The sequence below is a fragment of the Primulina tabacum genome, chromosome 16 (assembly GCF_025594145.1).
Source record: "Primulina tabacum isolate GXHZ01 chromosome 16, ASM2559414v2, whole genome shotgun sequence".
Taxonomy (NCBI): domain Eukaryota; kingdom Viridiplantae; phylum Streptophyta; class Magnoliopsida; order Lamiales; family Gesneriaceae; genus Primulina; species Primulina tabacum.
In genome coordinates this window covers 29,610,981-29,626,418 of record NC_134565.1, presented here as the reverse complement: position 1 = coordinate 29,626,418, position 15,438 = coordinate 29,610,981, and the positions used below count along the sequence as shown (strand labels likewise).

The following is a 15,438-nucleotide window of genomic DNA, read 5'->3' as shown; positions in this document are numbered from 1 at the left end:
TCATTTCATTGTTTGCATGTCACGGTAGAAGCACAAAATTACAGAGATATATTTTTCTCACAAGATATATCATTTCCTTACTCATTTTCCTTAAACATTATATCACCATCCGGTGGATCACTCCGACTTTGCTCCCCGATTTACCCGGACAACATCAAGTATTACTTTTTATTGTGAATATCGGTAGGGCTGATCCGTCTCACAGATAAAGATTCGTGAGAACGTATCACAAGAGACCTATTCTTTGGATAAATAACAAAGTGAATTATGTTGCATGATAATTTTTTTAAAAAATCTATATTTTTAAAATAAAATATACACTTTTAATATCCAAGTTCGCACTTTTGTAAAAAAGTTTCACCACAGATGTATATTTATAACTAAAATAATGATTTCATATAAAAATCAAACTCAAATTGATAAATAAATAATTGCAATAACATCACTAATTTAAAAATAAATGTAGGGAAATAAAAAATATTTAGAATGAATTGCTTAGAAATTTTGAAATTTTATTATTTTTATAATATTCATTCGTCTCGACTAACAATATATAGAACCCTAATATTAAAACTTTACATATAAACAAATACCAAAATTGAGCGATGGTTTGAAGATTATTCATTTTTTTCATAAATTAAAAGAATTGATAAAAGTTTAAATTTGTTTATTTGTAATATAAGAATTCAAAATAGAATGTAGTCACAACGTTTAGAAGGCAAATAACATTAATCTTTTTAAAATTGATAGAAAAAAATTTTAATTTCACGCAATAACTCACTATGTTGTCTATCTTAGACTGAAATGAAATTGATGATTTAGAATAATTTATAACATTAAATGATTAGTTAATATATATATTATGATGTATAATAGCTATGCATGTGCACTTTATTTCACTCTTTTTTTTTTCCAATCATCCATTAAAAATAATATAATTTTTTGTTGCTATGTACCAAATAAATAAAATAATTTGTAATTATAAAAATGTTTATTTTTACGTAAAAATCTTATGAGACAATCTCATAGATCATTGTTGTGAGATAGATATTCGATTTGACCAAACTCATAAAAAAAATTATTTTTATGTCAAAAATATTATTTTTTATTAAAAATATAAATCGATTTAACACATCTTACTGAAATTGATATATGATATCGTCTCATGTGTATAAAGGAACTCATCAGTCAATATTTGATACGAAAGAATATTTGATAGTTGATGTACATAACATGAATATTAAATAAATAATTTCTATCTTAAAAAAATAAATATTTTCTCTAAAAAAAAAATAAATAGTGATGGAAAACCCAAAGCTCATTGCTGATGTTCCATTTCGCAAACTCGTTAGGGTAAATCTCTCTCACACACACCCGATCCGATTTTTGTTTTTCTGAAACGATTTCTCATCTTCCAATTTTTCAGTGCAGGTTATACGGATCTTAGCGTCTCGAAATTTGATAGAAGTTTAGAAGTTGAGCTTCATTCTAGGTATGGATTTCCCTTTCATTTTTCGATTTGTTTATTTTTGTGTGAATTTTTAAGATTCTTATAGGATTCTGGAAAGTTGATTTTAAGAAAGAGCTAATATTTGATCACGGCTCTGAATTTGATATTGTGATTTTATTGGGTCGCGGTTATATATATTAATCCTATGTTGTATGGTATTTGGGTTCGAATTTCCTCACATTATTACCTTTTTTGCATTTTGATTGGATGAATTTGTAGTTTTGTAATTTGATTTCTGCGTTCTTGGTTTGGTTGTGTTTTGGTGAACAGGGACAAAAAATTGTTCCTTTCATTGTGTTAATTAACTAGTTGAGAATTTCATAAGATTAGCTTTCGCACATCTTTATCAACTCTTTGTAAATGCTAAGAAAAACCAAGGTAGAATTCTAGAATAGTGTCTCATGGATGCTGGATTAAATAAGGTCGCTGGATTTTTGAGCTTCTACATGGATCAAATACAGAGCCTTTATTTATTTTTATATGCCATAAACATATGTTTTCCATCCATTTTTCCTCTGTGCAGAAGTTATTTAATTTTTCAGATGAATTAGGTGTTCAACTTGTGGCTTTCTTTATTCTAGAAATTGTAATTGCACCATTAGATAACAAAGTGTGTTGGTTCAGTTCAACAATATTTCACTCCTCCGCTGGGAATGCCAGCATCATCGTACCGACTTTGATAATGTCTTGTGATATTTTGCTGAATTTAGATTTTAGAATATATTTACCTCGTTTCATGTTGAAATGTAGTCTTTTCATTTATGTAAATCCCTCCGATATTATGTTTCTGAAATTACAAAAGTTTGTGAAATCAGGATTTGTACACCTCTATTAGCAAGTTAAATGGCTGGCTCTAGGGTTGCTCATGTCACTCTGAAAGGACCAAGCGTGGTGAAGGAGATACTCATAGCAACTGCACTTGGCCTTGCTGCAGGCAGTCTTTGGAAGATGCACCATTGGAACGAGCAAAGAAAGACGAGGGCATTCTATGACTTATTGGATAAAGGCGAGGTCACTGTTGTCGCTGCAGAAGAATAAAACTTCTGCAATTTTTCTTGGTTATTGCCACCCATACTGGTGTAATGCTGATCAGAATTTCCATTGCTTTGGCTCTTTGATCAGAATTGGGCTTGTTTAGTTTGGATTTCATGTCAATAATTGCAGACCATTTATTCAATCTCCTGCGAATACTTAAGTTTTCTGGTCTCTGTTGTCTTGCTTTTGGCTGCTGAACCTGATTTATGCTGGAAAGATTTATGGATACCAGTGCTTTCAAATATTACAACTGAGTATGTGCTGACTGTATGTTTGTGGTTTGTTATTTAGTCCTCGATGTTTGAATAGCAATTCATTGGTATGGCAAGTCATGCGGCAATGCCATGCTAATTTCTTTGATCGTGATTAACTTGAATGATTTATGTTATTTAAAAATCAATGGATTGAGGGATTTGAAGCAATATGTTTCAAATCTATAATTCAACCACATTTAATTGTTTGGGCCTTTATATCGGGAAAATTTCAAATACATCATCTATTTAATTGTGTGTGCTAGCATTCTGTATAGGCACATGTTTCTACAGTTCGTTTTTTTATAACAAAAAATATGGTAAAATTTAAAAAATACAAAAAATTGTAGTTTTCTCGTAAACAAATATTCACTAAAACGTAATAATCGCACTAATCAATCTGAACATCTCCATCCACTCTTTACAAAAACGTTGAGGCTATTGGTCCAAACATTTTCTTCCAAATGATAAGTAATCGATTATACATGTATATAGATGAATGATTTATGATCCTAAAATAAATCCAAAAATGATTAAATACACACATATCATTCATCTGCATACATGAAGTGAAACACAAACATAAACAGGAGGCCCTGACTGATGCGCAACAGGAGTGAGAGCCATGAAATGTGATTCTCCAAGCAAAGTGCATAAACAAAAACCATCAATGACGCTGAGTCCTTTTCGTCACCACCAGTGCTATTAAAATCGCGACCACAATATCCCAAATACTTTAAATTTGAAACATCCTAAACCGGAAAAATTTTCCTGAAACGGGGAGCTGGAGCAGACTAGCCAGTGTAACGCGAGGGCAAAATCCTAACAAGAAGACTCAACTTCCTTTCCATTATCATTATCACGAACATGTCGTTTTAACCTTCTTAGCCAGATTTCATAGTCCACAGGGTAGGGGGTTCCACAAAGGCTATCAACATAATCTGCAAATGCTTTCAAGACTGCGGAGATGTCACCAAGCTTCTGCTGAATCACCCTCCTAGACCAAGAAATTTCTCTCCATTGTATTGCGCCTTCCACCGAATCTAGAATGGGTAAATCTCCACCAGAAGAAAAATATAGCGTATATACCAGGCTCTCTGCATCAGAAGCAGAACACAACTTCCCCTCTTGAAGAGCAGAAGTAGACGAGAAATGAAGATTCAACGGTGGACGGTCTCTATCTTCTAAAATAGCATGCCCCCAACCTATAAGAACATAATAACATTGCCCCAAGCTAGATTTCACGCATATTATATTTTCAGGTCTTATGTCTCCATGCCGAATTCCAGCTGAAGAAGCAGAAGATAGGGCCGACAAACAATCATGGCAACATCTGATGGCCTCATCAAGGCCAAACTGGTTGGCTCTCACCATGTCGGGAATGGTCATGCCAACTGGACTGGTCACTAAGACGGGAATCCCACACCACGGGTACTCACAGTTACGGCCTGACCTCTGATTATGACATTGACCAGGATGAACAACCCGTCCAGATGCATACAGACGGGGAATATACTTACTTGACAAACCTTTTTGTTTCATAATACTCAACACTTTAGTCTGCCTCTGAACCTGATACCATAATTCCATACCCTCTAATGCCGGCTCAAGGTGAGAAGGGTGAGAGCCAATGTACAGGAACAGACTCTTCCCTGGATTTTCAACAGAAGACACGACATAAAACACAATCTCCCCATCATTCGGAACTTCATCTATCTGATAACCATTTTGTCGGCTTGAATCTTCTATCAACAAAATGGATCCAACTTCTAGCTTCACCGGTGTTTTGGGATCCAACTTAACGTCTTCTTTTTGTAATTCTACAATTTCAGGAGAACAAGGGCGATGCTGGAAACGAAGCAAATGATTACCATCAACATTTGTGTCCCTCAATTGCCTTTCGGCTCTCCTTGTTTGAAGACGGGAACTGTGGTCTGCGGCTAAATCTTCGACTGTATTCTTAGGCATTCCACAATATTGAGTTAAAGAATGAAATGTAGCATAAAGAACCTGTAAAGCACCAATATCACTCCAATTAGCATTTCCGAGCTTGTTCCATATCTTTTCGACCGGGGATATTTCTATCTGTGAATGATTCTTGATCCATGCGGCAGCAGATTCATAGACACTATCAAGATCCAAGTCCAACTTATTCAGATCCCCCTCGACTTTAACAACTCCACCATATTGAGAATCAACAAGTAGTACGAAAATCGAGTTATGATTCAGATGCCTATACGACCTGCTAATGCTTCTAGCAAGCAATACACGAATAGCAAAGAACAAAGCTTCACCAATAATGGAGAGTTGGGGCTTGTAGTTGCCAGTCAATGAAGTAAGACTTCCGATATCGGGCCTTAGCAGAGCTAATTCAACAATATCGTCCCACTTCCCTTGAGGATGTCTCGGGTTCTTCAGCATTATAGCCGAGGCACACAACCCCCCAAGCTTACCTTTAGAAACAGCCTTTTCTGCTGGGTAAAATCTCGAGTTCCCACCATATAATGAGGAAACATAGAAAGGCATTTGATCATTCTCATGACCCCAAAAAGCTTCCCACAAGCCGTTCACACTTGCATGCAGGAAGTCCTCAAGAGCAAGATAACCCGTTGATTCTACAGAGTTTGATACCGGCGCATTTATAGCGCTAGGCATCCTAACTAGTTGCTGAAAGGGTACACCTTCTAATGCATAATCAAACTTTTGTAGGTCTACCAACTCAAAAGGAACATCAAAGGCAGGTGGCGCATCGTTTTCTGTTATATCCTCAAACCAATATGTAAGATTTGCATTTAAGATTTCACTGTTAACAAATCTACGGAGAAACTCCTTCCTATCATGAGTCCTATCACCTGATGAAATACTCAGCTTTTGTGTAGCAGAATCCACCGAATCTTGATCAGGTGATACACCTGTAAATAAATTGTTAATCACAAGTCATTATAAGACTTTACTCGAGGACGAGTTTAAATTTGAGATGAAACTGAACTGATGCTGGAAAATAAATTCATTCCGACACAAGGTGAAAGAAGCAGAACTGTCTTATGAATAGGCCGAGGGATAAGTCATTTCAAAGAGAAGCAGGTAGAACTCTTTTGCCACAGGTGAAAATCATTCAGACATGACAAGTTTGTTTGTCATCTCCTCAAACTGGTCTATCAATCAGGCATTAACCCAAAACTTTGGGTATTGAATGCATTTACCCAATATCTACGTATTTGATTTTTTTTTCAGAAAAATATTGTGGCGCCTGTGAACCATAAGCAATTGCTATCTAAAATAAATTTGTGGGAAACGAGATATGAGATCCATTTGGACTGTGATGTTGATTTTCTCATGGTGAATCTAGAAGAATCCACCACAGTTTAAGAAAGGGAACAATTCCAACGTAATGACCTATTGACACAACTGGATTAACGAACTGACAAGAAAATATAAATTTGGTTTTGGAAGGTATACAAGGGAACTATGCAGACTTCGTCTGCCTGAATATTATAAATTCGTTAGCAGATTGCTCGAGTATACTGAACCCTGTGTTTCTTTGATTGACCCTGTGTGACATAAATAACTTCCTTGGAACTTTTACCATTTTGCTGAATCTTAAGAATTACCAACTAACCTCTATATTCTATAAACCATGCATCAAAATTACTTCTCAGGATTAAAACTCATTAAAACATATGATCATCAAGGCAAATATGAACGGAAAGCATTTCATTTTGGACCTAGCAGACATGACACTCTTACATGTATGCACTCAACATAGCAGCAGTCAGGTCTTTTCCAAATACAATTCTACGCAGCTGCGCCAAATACAATGATACACACTACACTCTTGCCCATGCATCAATAAAATAATGCACATTCGAGTACACAAATCTTCTAAGGTCAGAAGCATAACTTGTCACATGTTTTATACAATCCTTCACCTGTACTTGTGTAACAGACAAAAGCGAAAAATCGAACATCCAAGCTCTAGAGGGCCAAGACTTATTTTTTATCTAGAATTCTTGGTTCTCATAATCACATTGGGTCCAGACTAATCCGGAGTACGGTCCGGTTGAACAAATTATGGAGAAATTTCCTCTAACCTTGACAACCGACCTCCTTGCTGCTTGGCTGGCTTAGGTTGGACCAGGAAATTTAATGGACAACGAACTCAATCATCTCAGAGACATTACCATACTTTTTCATCCACTAGGCAACTTCCCCACTAACACACACCATCACGAACTAAAAAATCTGATGAAAATTTCACCATGCACATAACTCATAAGCACCAACTCAAAAAAATTAAAAAAAAAATTTTGAAGCCCGATGAAAATATGAACAGCAAAGAAGAAAGAAAAACAACAAAGTAAACTATTTTCGGGAAACGGTCGAAAGATGCGGCACAATCAAGTCACAATTCAGTAAACCCAAATTCATCCAACTGCAAAGTTCAACCATTTTTTCTTAAAAAAATAAAATTAGGGTTCAGATAGCAGGAAAATCTGAAATGCAATTATACCTTCCATGGTTCAAATTTCGTCTAGATCGTTGTCATCAGTAAGCAGATGTTCTGTAAGAAATAAGAATCCCATCTCTCTCTCTTCGGGACAGTTGTTTCTCTCTGTGTATGTATGCGCTCAGATGCATCGGTAAGGATGAGAGAAGCGTGTCATATGGCATATGCTTTCTTTCCATTCTCTTTGTCGTCAAAAGAGAGAATATATATATATATATATATATATATATATAATTTTGATACTTCATGTATTCATCGTACATATTTATAACATTTATTAATTATATATATAATTATGATATATTTTATTTAATCTAATAGTGAGTATCAGTTTATCGATACTCACATAATTATATAAAATCAAGTATAACATATCAAAATTATGAATTTATAAATCTATAAATATTTATATATTTCATTAATTAAGTAATTTACAAAGCACTGTTCGTTAATATCAATCAATTCGTCGATCTAATTGATGATCCCAATTCTAATCGAATCATGTTTAATGGGAACCGTTTGATAAGAGGATTATTTCACTCAAATTCTACGAATGATTATAGTCATACTACAAGATTCCATTTTTCATATATATTAATATATCATCTCACGAACAAAACAATATTAACATAAGTTGTTTTTTGGATTGGTTTCGATTTTGTATTTTTTTCTTGGGAAAAAATCGTTTAAGTAAATATTTTTGTATAGGTTATAGATCATTAAAGCCACGAATGATTTTATAAAATAATCATGAGGATAAAAACTCATGTAAGATGGTTACGCGATCCAATTTCATGAAACATATCTTCAATCTGACTCAATTCATAAAAAATATTATTTTTTATATTGCAATTCAAAGAAATAAATCTACAAAACAATGATATGTGAGGAAAAAATTTGACGTGGTATTAGAAGATTTTATAAAAGGGGAGAGCTTCCATAATCGGCAAGTGTCAAATCTTTTACGGAAATCATAAATGACCGTTCAGAATAAATTAAAAATAATAAAAGTCGAAGCATTCAAAATTTCAAAGCTGAATAATTTAGTAACGTTTGTCAAACAAACCTTCGATTTTCGATTTTACTAAAAATGGCTAGTTATTAATATATTATGTATGGACAGTAACGAACGTGTAAGATTATTCAATGTCATTAAATTATATTGTTATTCTTGTAGAATCTTATAAAGGGTCTATCGAATTTATAAGCTGAGGAATTGTTAACCGTAAAAGCTCAGATTTTTATTTGTGAAAAGAAGTACTAGGAAATAAATATACTTCAGTCATAGATACCTCCACGTTAGCATACTCCTCAGGAATGACAAAAGTCCTTGTTAAAGGCGAGATGATACATTAATATATATGAAAAACGAAATCATCTGTTACGACGGTAATCATTTGTAGAATTTGAATCAAATAGAATATACATATGTAATAAAATGTGAAGTATATATATAGATACAACAAGTTCAGCTCATTGGAAAAGTAATTTGAATCATTTGAACAATAATCACATCCATAGATCACACGCAAAATCTTGAACTATTTCTATTCACTATCAGGAAGAGAACAACAACAATTTCTACAATAAAAGAAAAGAGACAGAAGTAGAATTGAAACAAAATTTATGAAAACTGCACTCAGATCATCATTGTACATTCAAATACAGAAAAAATCTCTGGGATCATCACAAAACCTCTTCACCATAGAAAAAACGATGAACAAACGTAAGTTCGGTGCAAGTAATTTACAGCACGCTCGTTTGATTCGATCAGCTGAACGTGTTAATGAGTTATCCACACACCGAGAAGGAAAAATACTCTCATGAGAAAAAGAGAAGTGCGCGGAAACCTCAACTGACCTCAAATCTCCAAGAAAATGAATGAAAAGCTCCATTCTTGAAGAAAAAGATATAAGTAGCTAATGATGAAATCACGAATGGGGATTGTGAAAAGTAAAAAGGACTCAAAGAAAGTGATTTTTCCCATCCTGTGATTCTTACTCCCTATCAGAATCACTCGAACTCGATTCAGAACTCGAACTCGAACTTTTAGAATATTTACCCTTACATTTACCTGATTTAATTGAATGTCCATTTTCAGGCTCTTCGACTCCATGATCAGGCTTTCCGGATGGAACCCCACAAACTTCGACTGATGTCACTTCAAGAATTGGTAGTTCGGTTTCTGAGTCTGACACATTTGGATTTACGTTCACTTTTCCATCATCATAATACTCGGATGACGAGTTTCCGATCTCAAACTTGGTTTCAGGAGGTTCTAAAACTTTGGGAAGTATCATCTTCTTTTCGGACGTATTCTGATCAGGAGAATCCTGGTTCTCCGCATCAGTCGACTCGTTATTCAAGATATCATTATGTTCATTCAAGATATCATTATGTTCAGCTACACCACTTTCTAGCATCGTAATCTTTGAAACACATTCCATGTCCTCTTCGTATATATCAATAACCTCCCTAGAGTTCTCCAAATGCATTTCATGTTCCATTTTATTTACTTTGGCAAGGTTAACATCATCAGCTCTCATATCGCTAGTTTCTCCAATACAGTATATGTGTTTCTCAAGGTCATTTGAACCCAATTTCCATTTTCTCAAACTGAAGCCCCTGACACCATCTAATTCCACCATAATTTCTTCATCAATGTTCATGATCTCATCCTCCTCTTGGATTATTGTCTGCATATCAACACGAGGGCTAGCAGCTTCTGAAGCACTGGATGGGATAGAAATAAAGTCAGGGCTTAGTGGAGAATGTATATTTGGTGAGATATCATGGTTAACCTCCACAATATCTCGAATTTTCAGAATCCGTACAGTTCGGCCTTCCTCAAACGAGGTTGAGTTTTTTTGTACCTGCATATTTACATGTGTCAACAAATTTCTATATGCAGAAATAGTCAAATATTATGAAGCAGTAACAAATTCCAGAGATCAAATATTACTTCATTCAGTTTTGGAAAAACGTGGCACGTCTGATAAAGTGTAATTAAAAATTTATAAGGGAATACACTCAAGATCAAATATTACTTCATTCAGTTTTGGAAAAACGGTCATTTTGCGAACATTTTCATAAAGAAGTTTTAAGTGGCTTCAAAAGCATAAACAAGGATGGTGCATCGAGAATATACCGAAGAATTTAAGTAGGCATTTGTGATAAAACAGTGTCATCGATTCTTGAGACAGATGATTTAGACAGCTATTGATCTAGAATTCTTTTATTAGATTCAGAAAACTAAATCTGCAAATGTATAAACGCAATTAATGAAAAATAATAATGCTAGAAATCAACATAAATCCATAAAGATGTAAATGAGACCGTTTTGTGATCAAATCACTCCGGTAAATTATTTAATTGCAACAAGTTGTTCATCAGTAGGCAAGACTAGAATAGATGAAAAAAAAAAACTGAAAAAGCCTGAAAGGTCTCTTCTCACCTTAGCTTGAATAAGATGCTCAAAAGTTGGCTTCTGCACTGCTTTATCATAAAAGAGAGTCACATTTCCTTCAGCAGAAGGTGTAGAAATTAATTTCTCATATGCTTCATGGTAAATATCGGCATCAGAATTTGGTGATTGAACAGTTTCTTCTGTGTTCATTGAATGGTCCTCAGCCAACTGACCCTCGGACTGCCGAGAATTGCTTTGAACTATACTCTCTTTGTCCGAAATCAGTAAATGCTTTTCCTCTGATTTGCCTGGATTTTGATGTTCAGAAGATTTGAACTGGTTTTTATCAGCACATGAACAAGGAACTTGACCCTGAGAATGTTGACCCATCAGATTATCCTCTACAGAAGCTTCAACCGATTCTTTGAATCTCTGATCAACACTTGAGAATCCAGAGCATATATTATCGTTTTCTGCCATATTGACAACATCTATCTGTTCTGATTCATGTTCGTTTACAGGATCATGGATGATTGGTGATTCTCTCTCAATAAAAGATACCGTCCTCTTGACCAATACAGGTGGAAAACTTAGATCAGACTCTACATGAACATCAGAAGAAGATATAGAGGAAGACGAGAAGCTCTTTGTAATGGTTGGGGGGCTCGAATCATAAACAGGCTCCCTTTGTAAAACACCATCAGCTAATGTAGCAATCGAATCGTTACTTTTTAAAGAAGTTTGGATTGAGATTCTTGGCTGTTCGGCAATGCCGCCGATTCTTGCCTCCAGCATTGACTGCTGTTCTGCTCCGGTTTCATTGAAGACCCTTTCACTAACTTCTGACAGCGATGAAGAGCTTGAAATGCTACTGTATCTTTCAACATTGTCAGGATTTGAATGATATTCGGTAGCCTCAACTTCCAAAGGTCGGGTTGCACTAGTTTCCTCGTGATGGTCTTCAACATCCCCAAATTGAAAATCAATTTCATCGACTTCTGAGTCTCTCTTCTCAACTTTGGCTAATTCCAGAGATCCTTCATCTTCCGAAGACTGGATACCATGCCCAACATGCTCAGAAACATGCTCCATCTCAGAAATAGACTCTGGTTCTTGAAGTGAGTTTTCTTGATGTGCTGGTTCCCCATTGGAAAATCGTCCTGGTTTCATTGATGATCTCTCTTCTATGGCATTGTTTATTCCAAGAATGGGTTCTAATTCCTTTGAGTTATCTTCGTCTGAGAGCTTCCTTTCCTCCAACTCCTCAACTGAACCAAGTGATTCTGTTTCAAGAACAGAACTCGCCTTGGACTCACTTAGTTCACTCGATTGTCGTTGAAATATTGAATAGCTAGATCCTTCAGAAACCATTCGCTCAGGAACAAAAGAAGGCCTCCATTTGGTTTCTTGTCTGTCTTGCCTGTTGGGTGCAAAGAATGAAGGTCCCACGTTAAAACTTTCCCGTCTTCGAAACAATTGCTCTCTTGATTGAACCGTGAAAAATGATTCTTGAATTCCATCTCTCATAAGATTAGGCTTCTCTTCACTTGAGTCATAAGGAATGTCGAAAGGGTTCTGCCTCGCCAATAAAATAGAAGGAGCTGAACCAGGAATAGGAGGTATCCCTGAATTATCATATGAACCATGAGGAAGGTCGAATGGATTTTCTCTCACTGTTGAAATGGAAGGAATGTTGAATGAAAAATCAGAATTTTCAAAGTCTATCAAGTTTATTTCTGGCACCATGCTCATATTTTTCCTTGATTTCCTCCTCAAAATTATTTTTTCCAACCATTGGTTTCTTTCGATTTCCGAGCTTCCGAGATCCATGAGATTCTTTTGATCCTCTTCTGTCCATGTAATAGCAGACTTTGCCTGCTCTTCGTAGTCTCCTTGTGCATTTTCTGCGTCTTCACCGTCTTCAACATCTTCATCTGCAACTTCCAAAACCTCGTGATTTTCAGACTCATCATCTGACTCGTGACTACTAGTACTGGCTTCCAAAGACAGTTCAGATGCTGCATCGGAGCCATCATGGGATGTATGAACAGGTTGTGGAGTGTCTTCATCCAAAAGAGGGTGAATTTCATCGAGCATTGGCATTATGTCAGCCATGGAAGCATCTGGAGAGGAACTTTCAGCCATATCCGAACCCAAATCTGAATCATCATCCCCTTCCACCTCTTCATCCTCTTCTTTCTCTTTATCTTCATGAGAATGAGGAGGAGAATCCGATGTATCTACATTTACTCTCTCGGAATCAAAAGAGTTTGCCACCGATGTCTCATCGTCCAATTCAAGATGTTCATCATCACTCATCTTCAGAAGTGAAGCATAGTGGTTTTCCACGGCCTCCTCATCGCCAAGTCTCTCTTTATTCCATTTGCTCTTCTGCTCTGAATCCATATTACCTGACTCTCTGTTTGTTTTCCAATTTCCATGGTTTTCCAGCTCAGTTTCCCGCGAACTTTCCTTGATCAAACCCTCACCAAACTTACCAGCTGTGAAACTGGATTTCTCAATCAACTTCTCCATCTCATCCATTTTCTTCTCACTGTATTTAGCATAATAGCTCTCATTTTTCTCAAAAACAGTAGCGCCTCCTGAAGCACCCCTTTTGATCAAAAAAGTGTCACAGGTGGTTTTCACTTCCATTTCAATATGGGGTATGCTCGATTGTCCAAAACTTAGAAGGGTTCCAAGTAAAATAGCAGTGCATACGAGGACAGGAGATGCAGATACCAATAATGAAAAAATAAAAGGAGATGTTCTGTACAAAAATATCAAGAAACAAAGCACAACCAAAAGGAATGGATGATTGAAAACTGATCTAAAACGCAATTTGATTGAAAAAACCTCACGTTTCCCCATCTTAACTGAAATCTCCAATAATCCAGTACCCACTTCCCAAATTCTTACTTTTGAAAAGCAATATGTCCTCTCAATTCTGTCATATCAATTAAATTCAGAAAAAAAACAACTATTATTAGCCCTTAGGTCAAGGAATGAGGCAATGTACAAACACAAAAGAATCGAAACAAGTATTTACATCAATCAAGAACTCACCTTCGTGCAATATGGAATCAAAGTCTAGAAAATCGGATTTAAGAATGAAGCAGTATCTGGAAAACCCAAAACAAAAACAAAACGCATGAAATCCCAGAAAGATTATGTTTCAGCACAAAAATAAATAAATTTAAGAGGGCAAAAAACGAAGCAAAACTCCAACCATACCAACCTCAAAACAGGACCAATCATGCAAAAAAATAAAAGGAGGGAAAAACAGAAAAAAAGTGTATTGTAGATGTATTTGCTTCGCGTTCATTTAATTTTATTCCACAGCATTTGTGTCTGTATATATTAAGGCATCAAAACTCAGGAAAACAGAAAGTTGGGATCTTTCCATTTTATATTATGTGATTCAAATTGTCGGTTTTCAAATCTATAATATAATAGTGGCCTTCTTAAAATTATTTTATTCTTAATTAATATTTAATCTTTATTTAAATTTATAAAATAAAAGTTTTATATGTCTAGATTAGTTTGAGGGCAAACTTTCAATAACTTCGTGCATCCCTTCTCAACTTTATTCTAACTCCTTACCCTTCAATTCTTTGTTTTAAGTTTTAACTCCCCAATCTTTTAAATTTTCCAAAAATACCCTTACTCATTTATGTCTGGTACGTGGCATTGTTATACCTATCGAGCGTGTTCTTGAAGCATATATCCTCAAGACATACAGCTACGCAAGGTTTCTAGCCTATATACCATGCTCAAATGATCAATTTTTTTATAAGCCCATCATGCTTCCGTATAATGAATTGAACTGTTTACCTCTTTGACCGGAGTATCGTCGGGTTATATCCACCGGGTTTTACAGACTGCTCCTCACAGCCTAACCACTCAGTCGCAACAGATGGTTCCTGACGCAGATTCCTTCAACAATACTTGGCACAACCCTGTTTCGTTTCCTACCTCAGGGTGTATAGTAAAAAGCTCAATTTGAAACCATACATGAGAGGGGCAAAAGCCTTGGTTCTTTTATTCAAACATACAAACAATTATTACATAGTAACCTCCTGTAGAGAAAGAGAAACTTGTTTAGCTACTAATCGTAGCTGAACTTACAGCGCACATAAACTTGAAAGAGAAAATATTACAGATATTTTGAAGAAAAATGAAGAGGTTGAGTGATGTCTTCATGTTCCTTCTGCCTGCTTATTTATAGAAGCCCTTCACGGATTTGTATTTCGGACTTCAATTCTTGCTATAATTTGATGCCTTCCAGCTGTGGTTGGCCCTATCTGGTGGAGTGGTTGGATGGTCCCTCCACTCAAATTGTCTTCTTCCTAGATCATTAATCTAGAGATAGCTTGTTCTTCTGACTTTATCTCTTGGAATAACTAGTAGATATGTGTCTGTATTATATCAGCTGGGATCTCATTTTCTTCTTCTTTTAACAATTTGTAGAGATCTGTATTATTTACCAGCTGATTTCTTATTCTCTTGATGCGTCTTTCAGAAACCTTTAGATATGTGAAATACATTTTCTTTAGGTTTCGAATTTTTCTTGTGTGTTTCTTTTTCCCGTTTTATCTTCTTTTTATAGATGATTTTTTTTCGGGTTTAAAGTTTCTTGTCTGTTTATTGGATTTTCTTTTTCTTTAAATATAGGATATCCAATGGTCTTTTGTCCTTTACCACAGATTTTTGGTGGTCCTTGTATTCC

At 35.4% G+C, this 15,438-nt stretch overlaps 3 protein-coding genes across 5 annotated transcripts; 1 reads left to right on the top strand and 2 right to left on the bottom strand.

The window, feature by feature from the left end:
• Positions 1-1,279: 1,279 nt before the first annotated feature.
• Positions 1,280-2,789, top strand: LOC142529829 (putative cytochrome c oxidase subunit 5C-1). 2 transcript variants are annotated; one of them, XM_075635483.1, is made up of 3 exons: positions 1,280-1,353; positions 1,432-1,492; positions 2,326-2,789. In XM_075635483.1, the coding sequence occupies exon 3, from the start codon at positions 2,354-2,356 to the stop codon at positions 2,546-2,548; it is 195 nt and encodes a 64-aa protein (XP_075491598.1). In that variant the 5' UTR covers positions 1,280-1,353; positions 1,432-1,492; positions 2,326-2,353; the 3' UTR covers positions 2,549-2,789. The 2 variants fall into 2 exon arrangements, with proteins under 2 accessions (XP_075491598.1, XP_075491599.1); XM_075635484.1 differs by lacking the exon at positions 1,280-1,353 and having other exon boundaries at positions 2,313-2,789.
• A 351-nt stretch (positions 2,790-3,140) lies between these two features.
• Positions 3,141-7,493, bottom strand: LOC142529827 (uncharacterized). Its single transcript, XM_075635480.1, has 2 exons — positions 7,307-7,493; positions 3,141-5,708 (listed from the first exon to the last, which is right to left on the bottom strand). Exons 1-2 carry the CDS (start codon positions 7,311-7,313, stop codon positions 3,619-3,621), a joined length of 2,097 nt encoding a protein of 698 aa, XP_075491595.1. The 5' UTR covers positions 7,314-7,493; the 3' UTR covers positions 3,141-3,618.
• A 1,417-nt stretch (positions 7,494-8,910) lies between these two features.
• On the bottom strand, positions 8,911-14,106 carry LOC142528878 (uncharacterized). 2 transcript variants are annotated; one of them, XM_075634137.1, is made up of 4 exons: positions 13,948-14,106; positions 13,759-13,831; positions 10,758-13,656; positions 8,911-10,176 (listed from the first exon to the last, which is right to left on the bottom strand). In XM_075634137.1, exons 3-4 carry the CDS (start codon positions 13,578-13,580, stop codon positions 9,301-9,303), a joined length of 3,699 nt encoding a protein of 1,232 aa, XP_075490252.1. In that variant the 5' UTR covers positions 13,581-13,656; positions 13,759-13,831; positions 13,948-14,106; the 3' UTR covers positions 8,911-9,300. The 2 variants fall into 2 exon arrangements, with proteins under 2 accessions (XP_075490252.1, XP_075490251.1); XM_075634136.1 differs by having other exon boundaries at positions 13,776-13,831.
• Between the last annotated feature and the right edge of the window lie 1,332 nt (positions 14,107-15,438).

Bases quoted from the DNA above. Each gene is read 5' to 3' on its own strand.
- LOC142529829 (XM_075635483.1), top strand. From the start codon at position 2,354: ATGGCTGGCTCTAGGGTTGCTCATGTCACTCTGAAAGGACCAAGCGTG.
- LOC142528878 (XM_075634137.1), bottom strand. From the start codon at position 13,580: ATGGGGAAACGTGAGGTTTTTTCAATCAAATTGCGTTTTAGATCAGTT. The intron at 10,177-10,757 runs GTGAGAAGAGAC...GTAAATATGCAG, and splicing joins AGCATCTTATTCAAGCTAAG to GTACAAAAAAACTCAACCTC.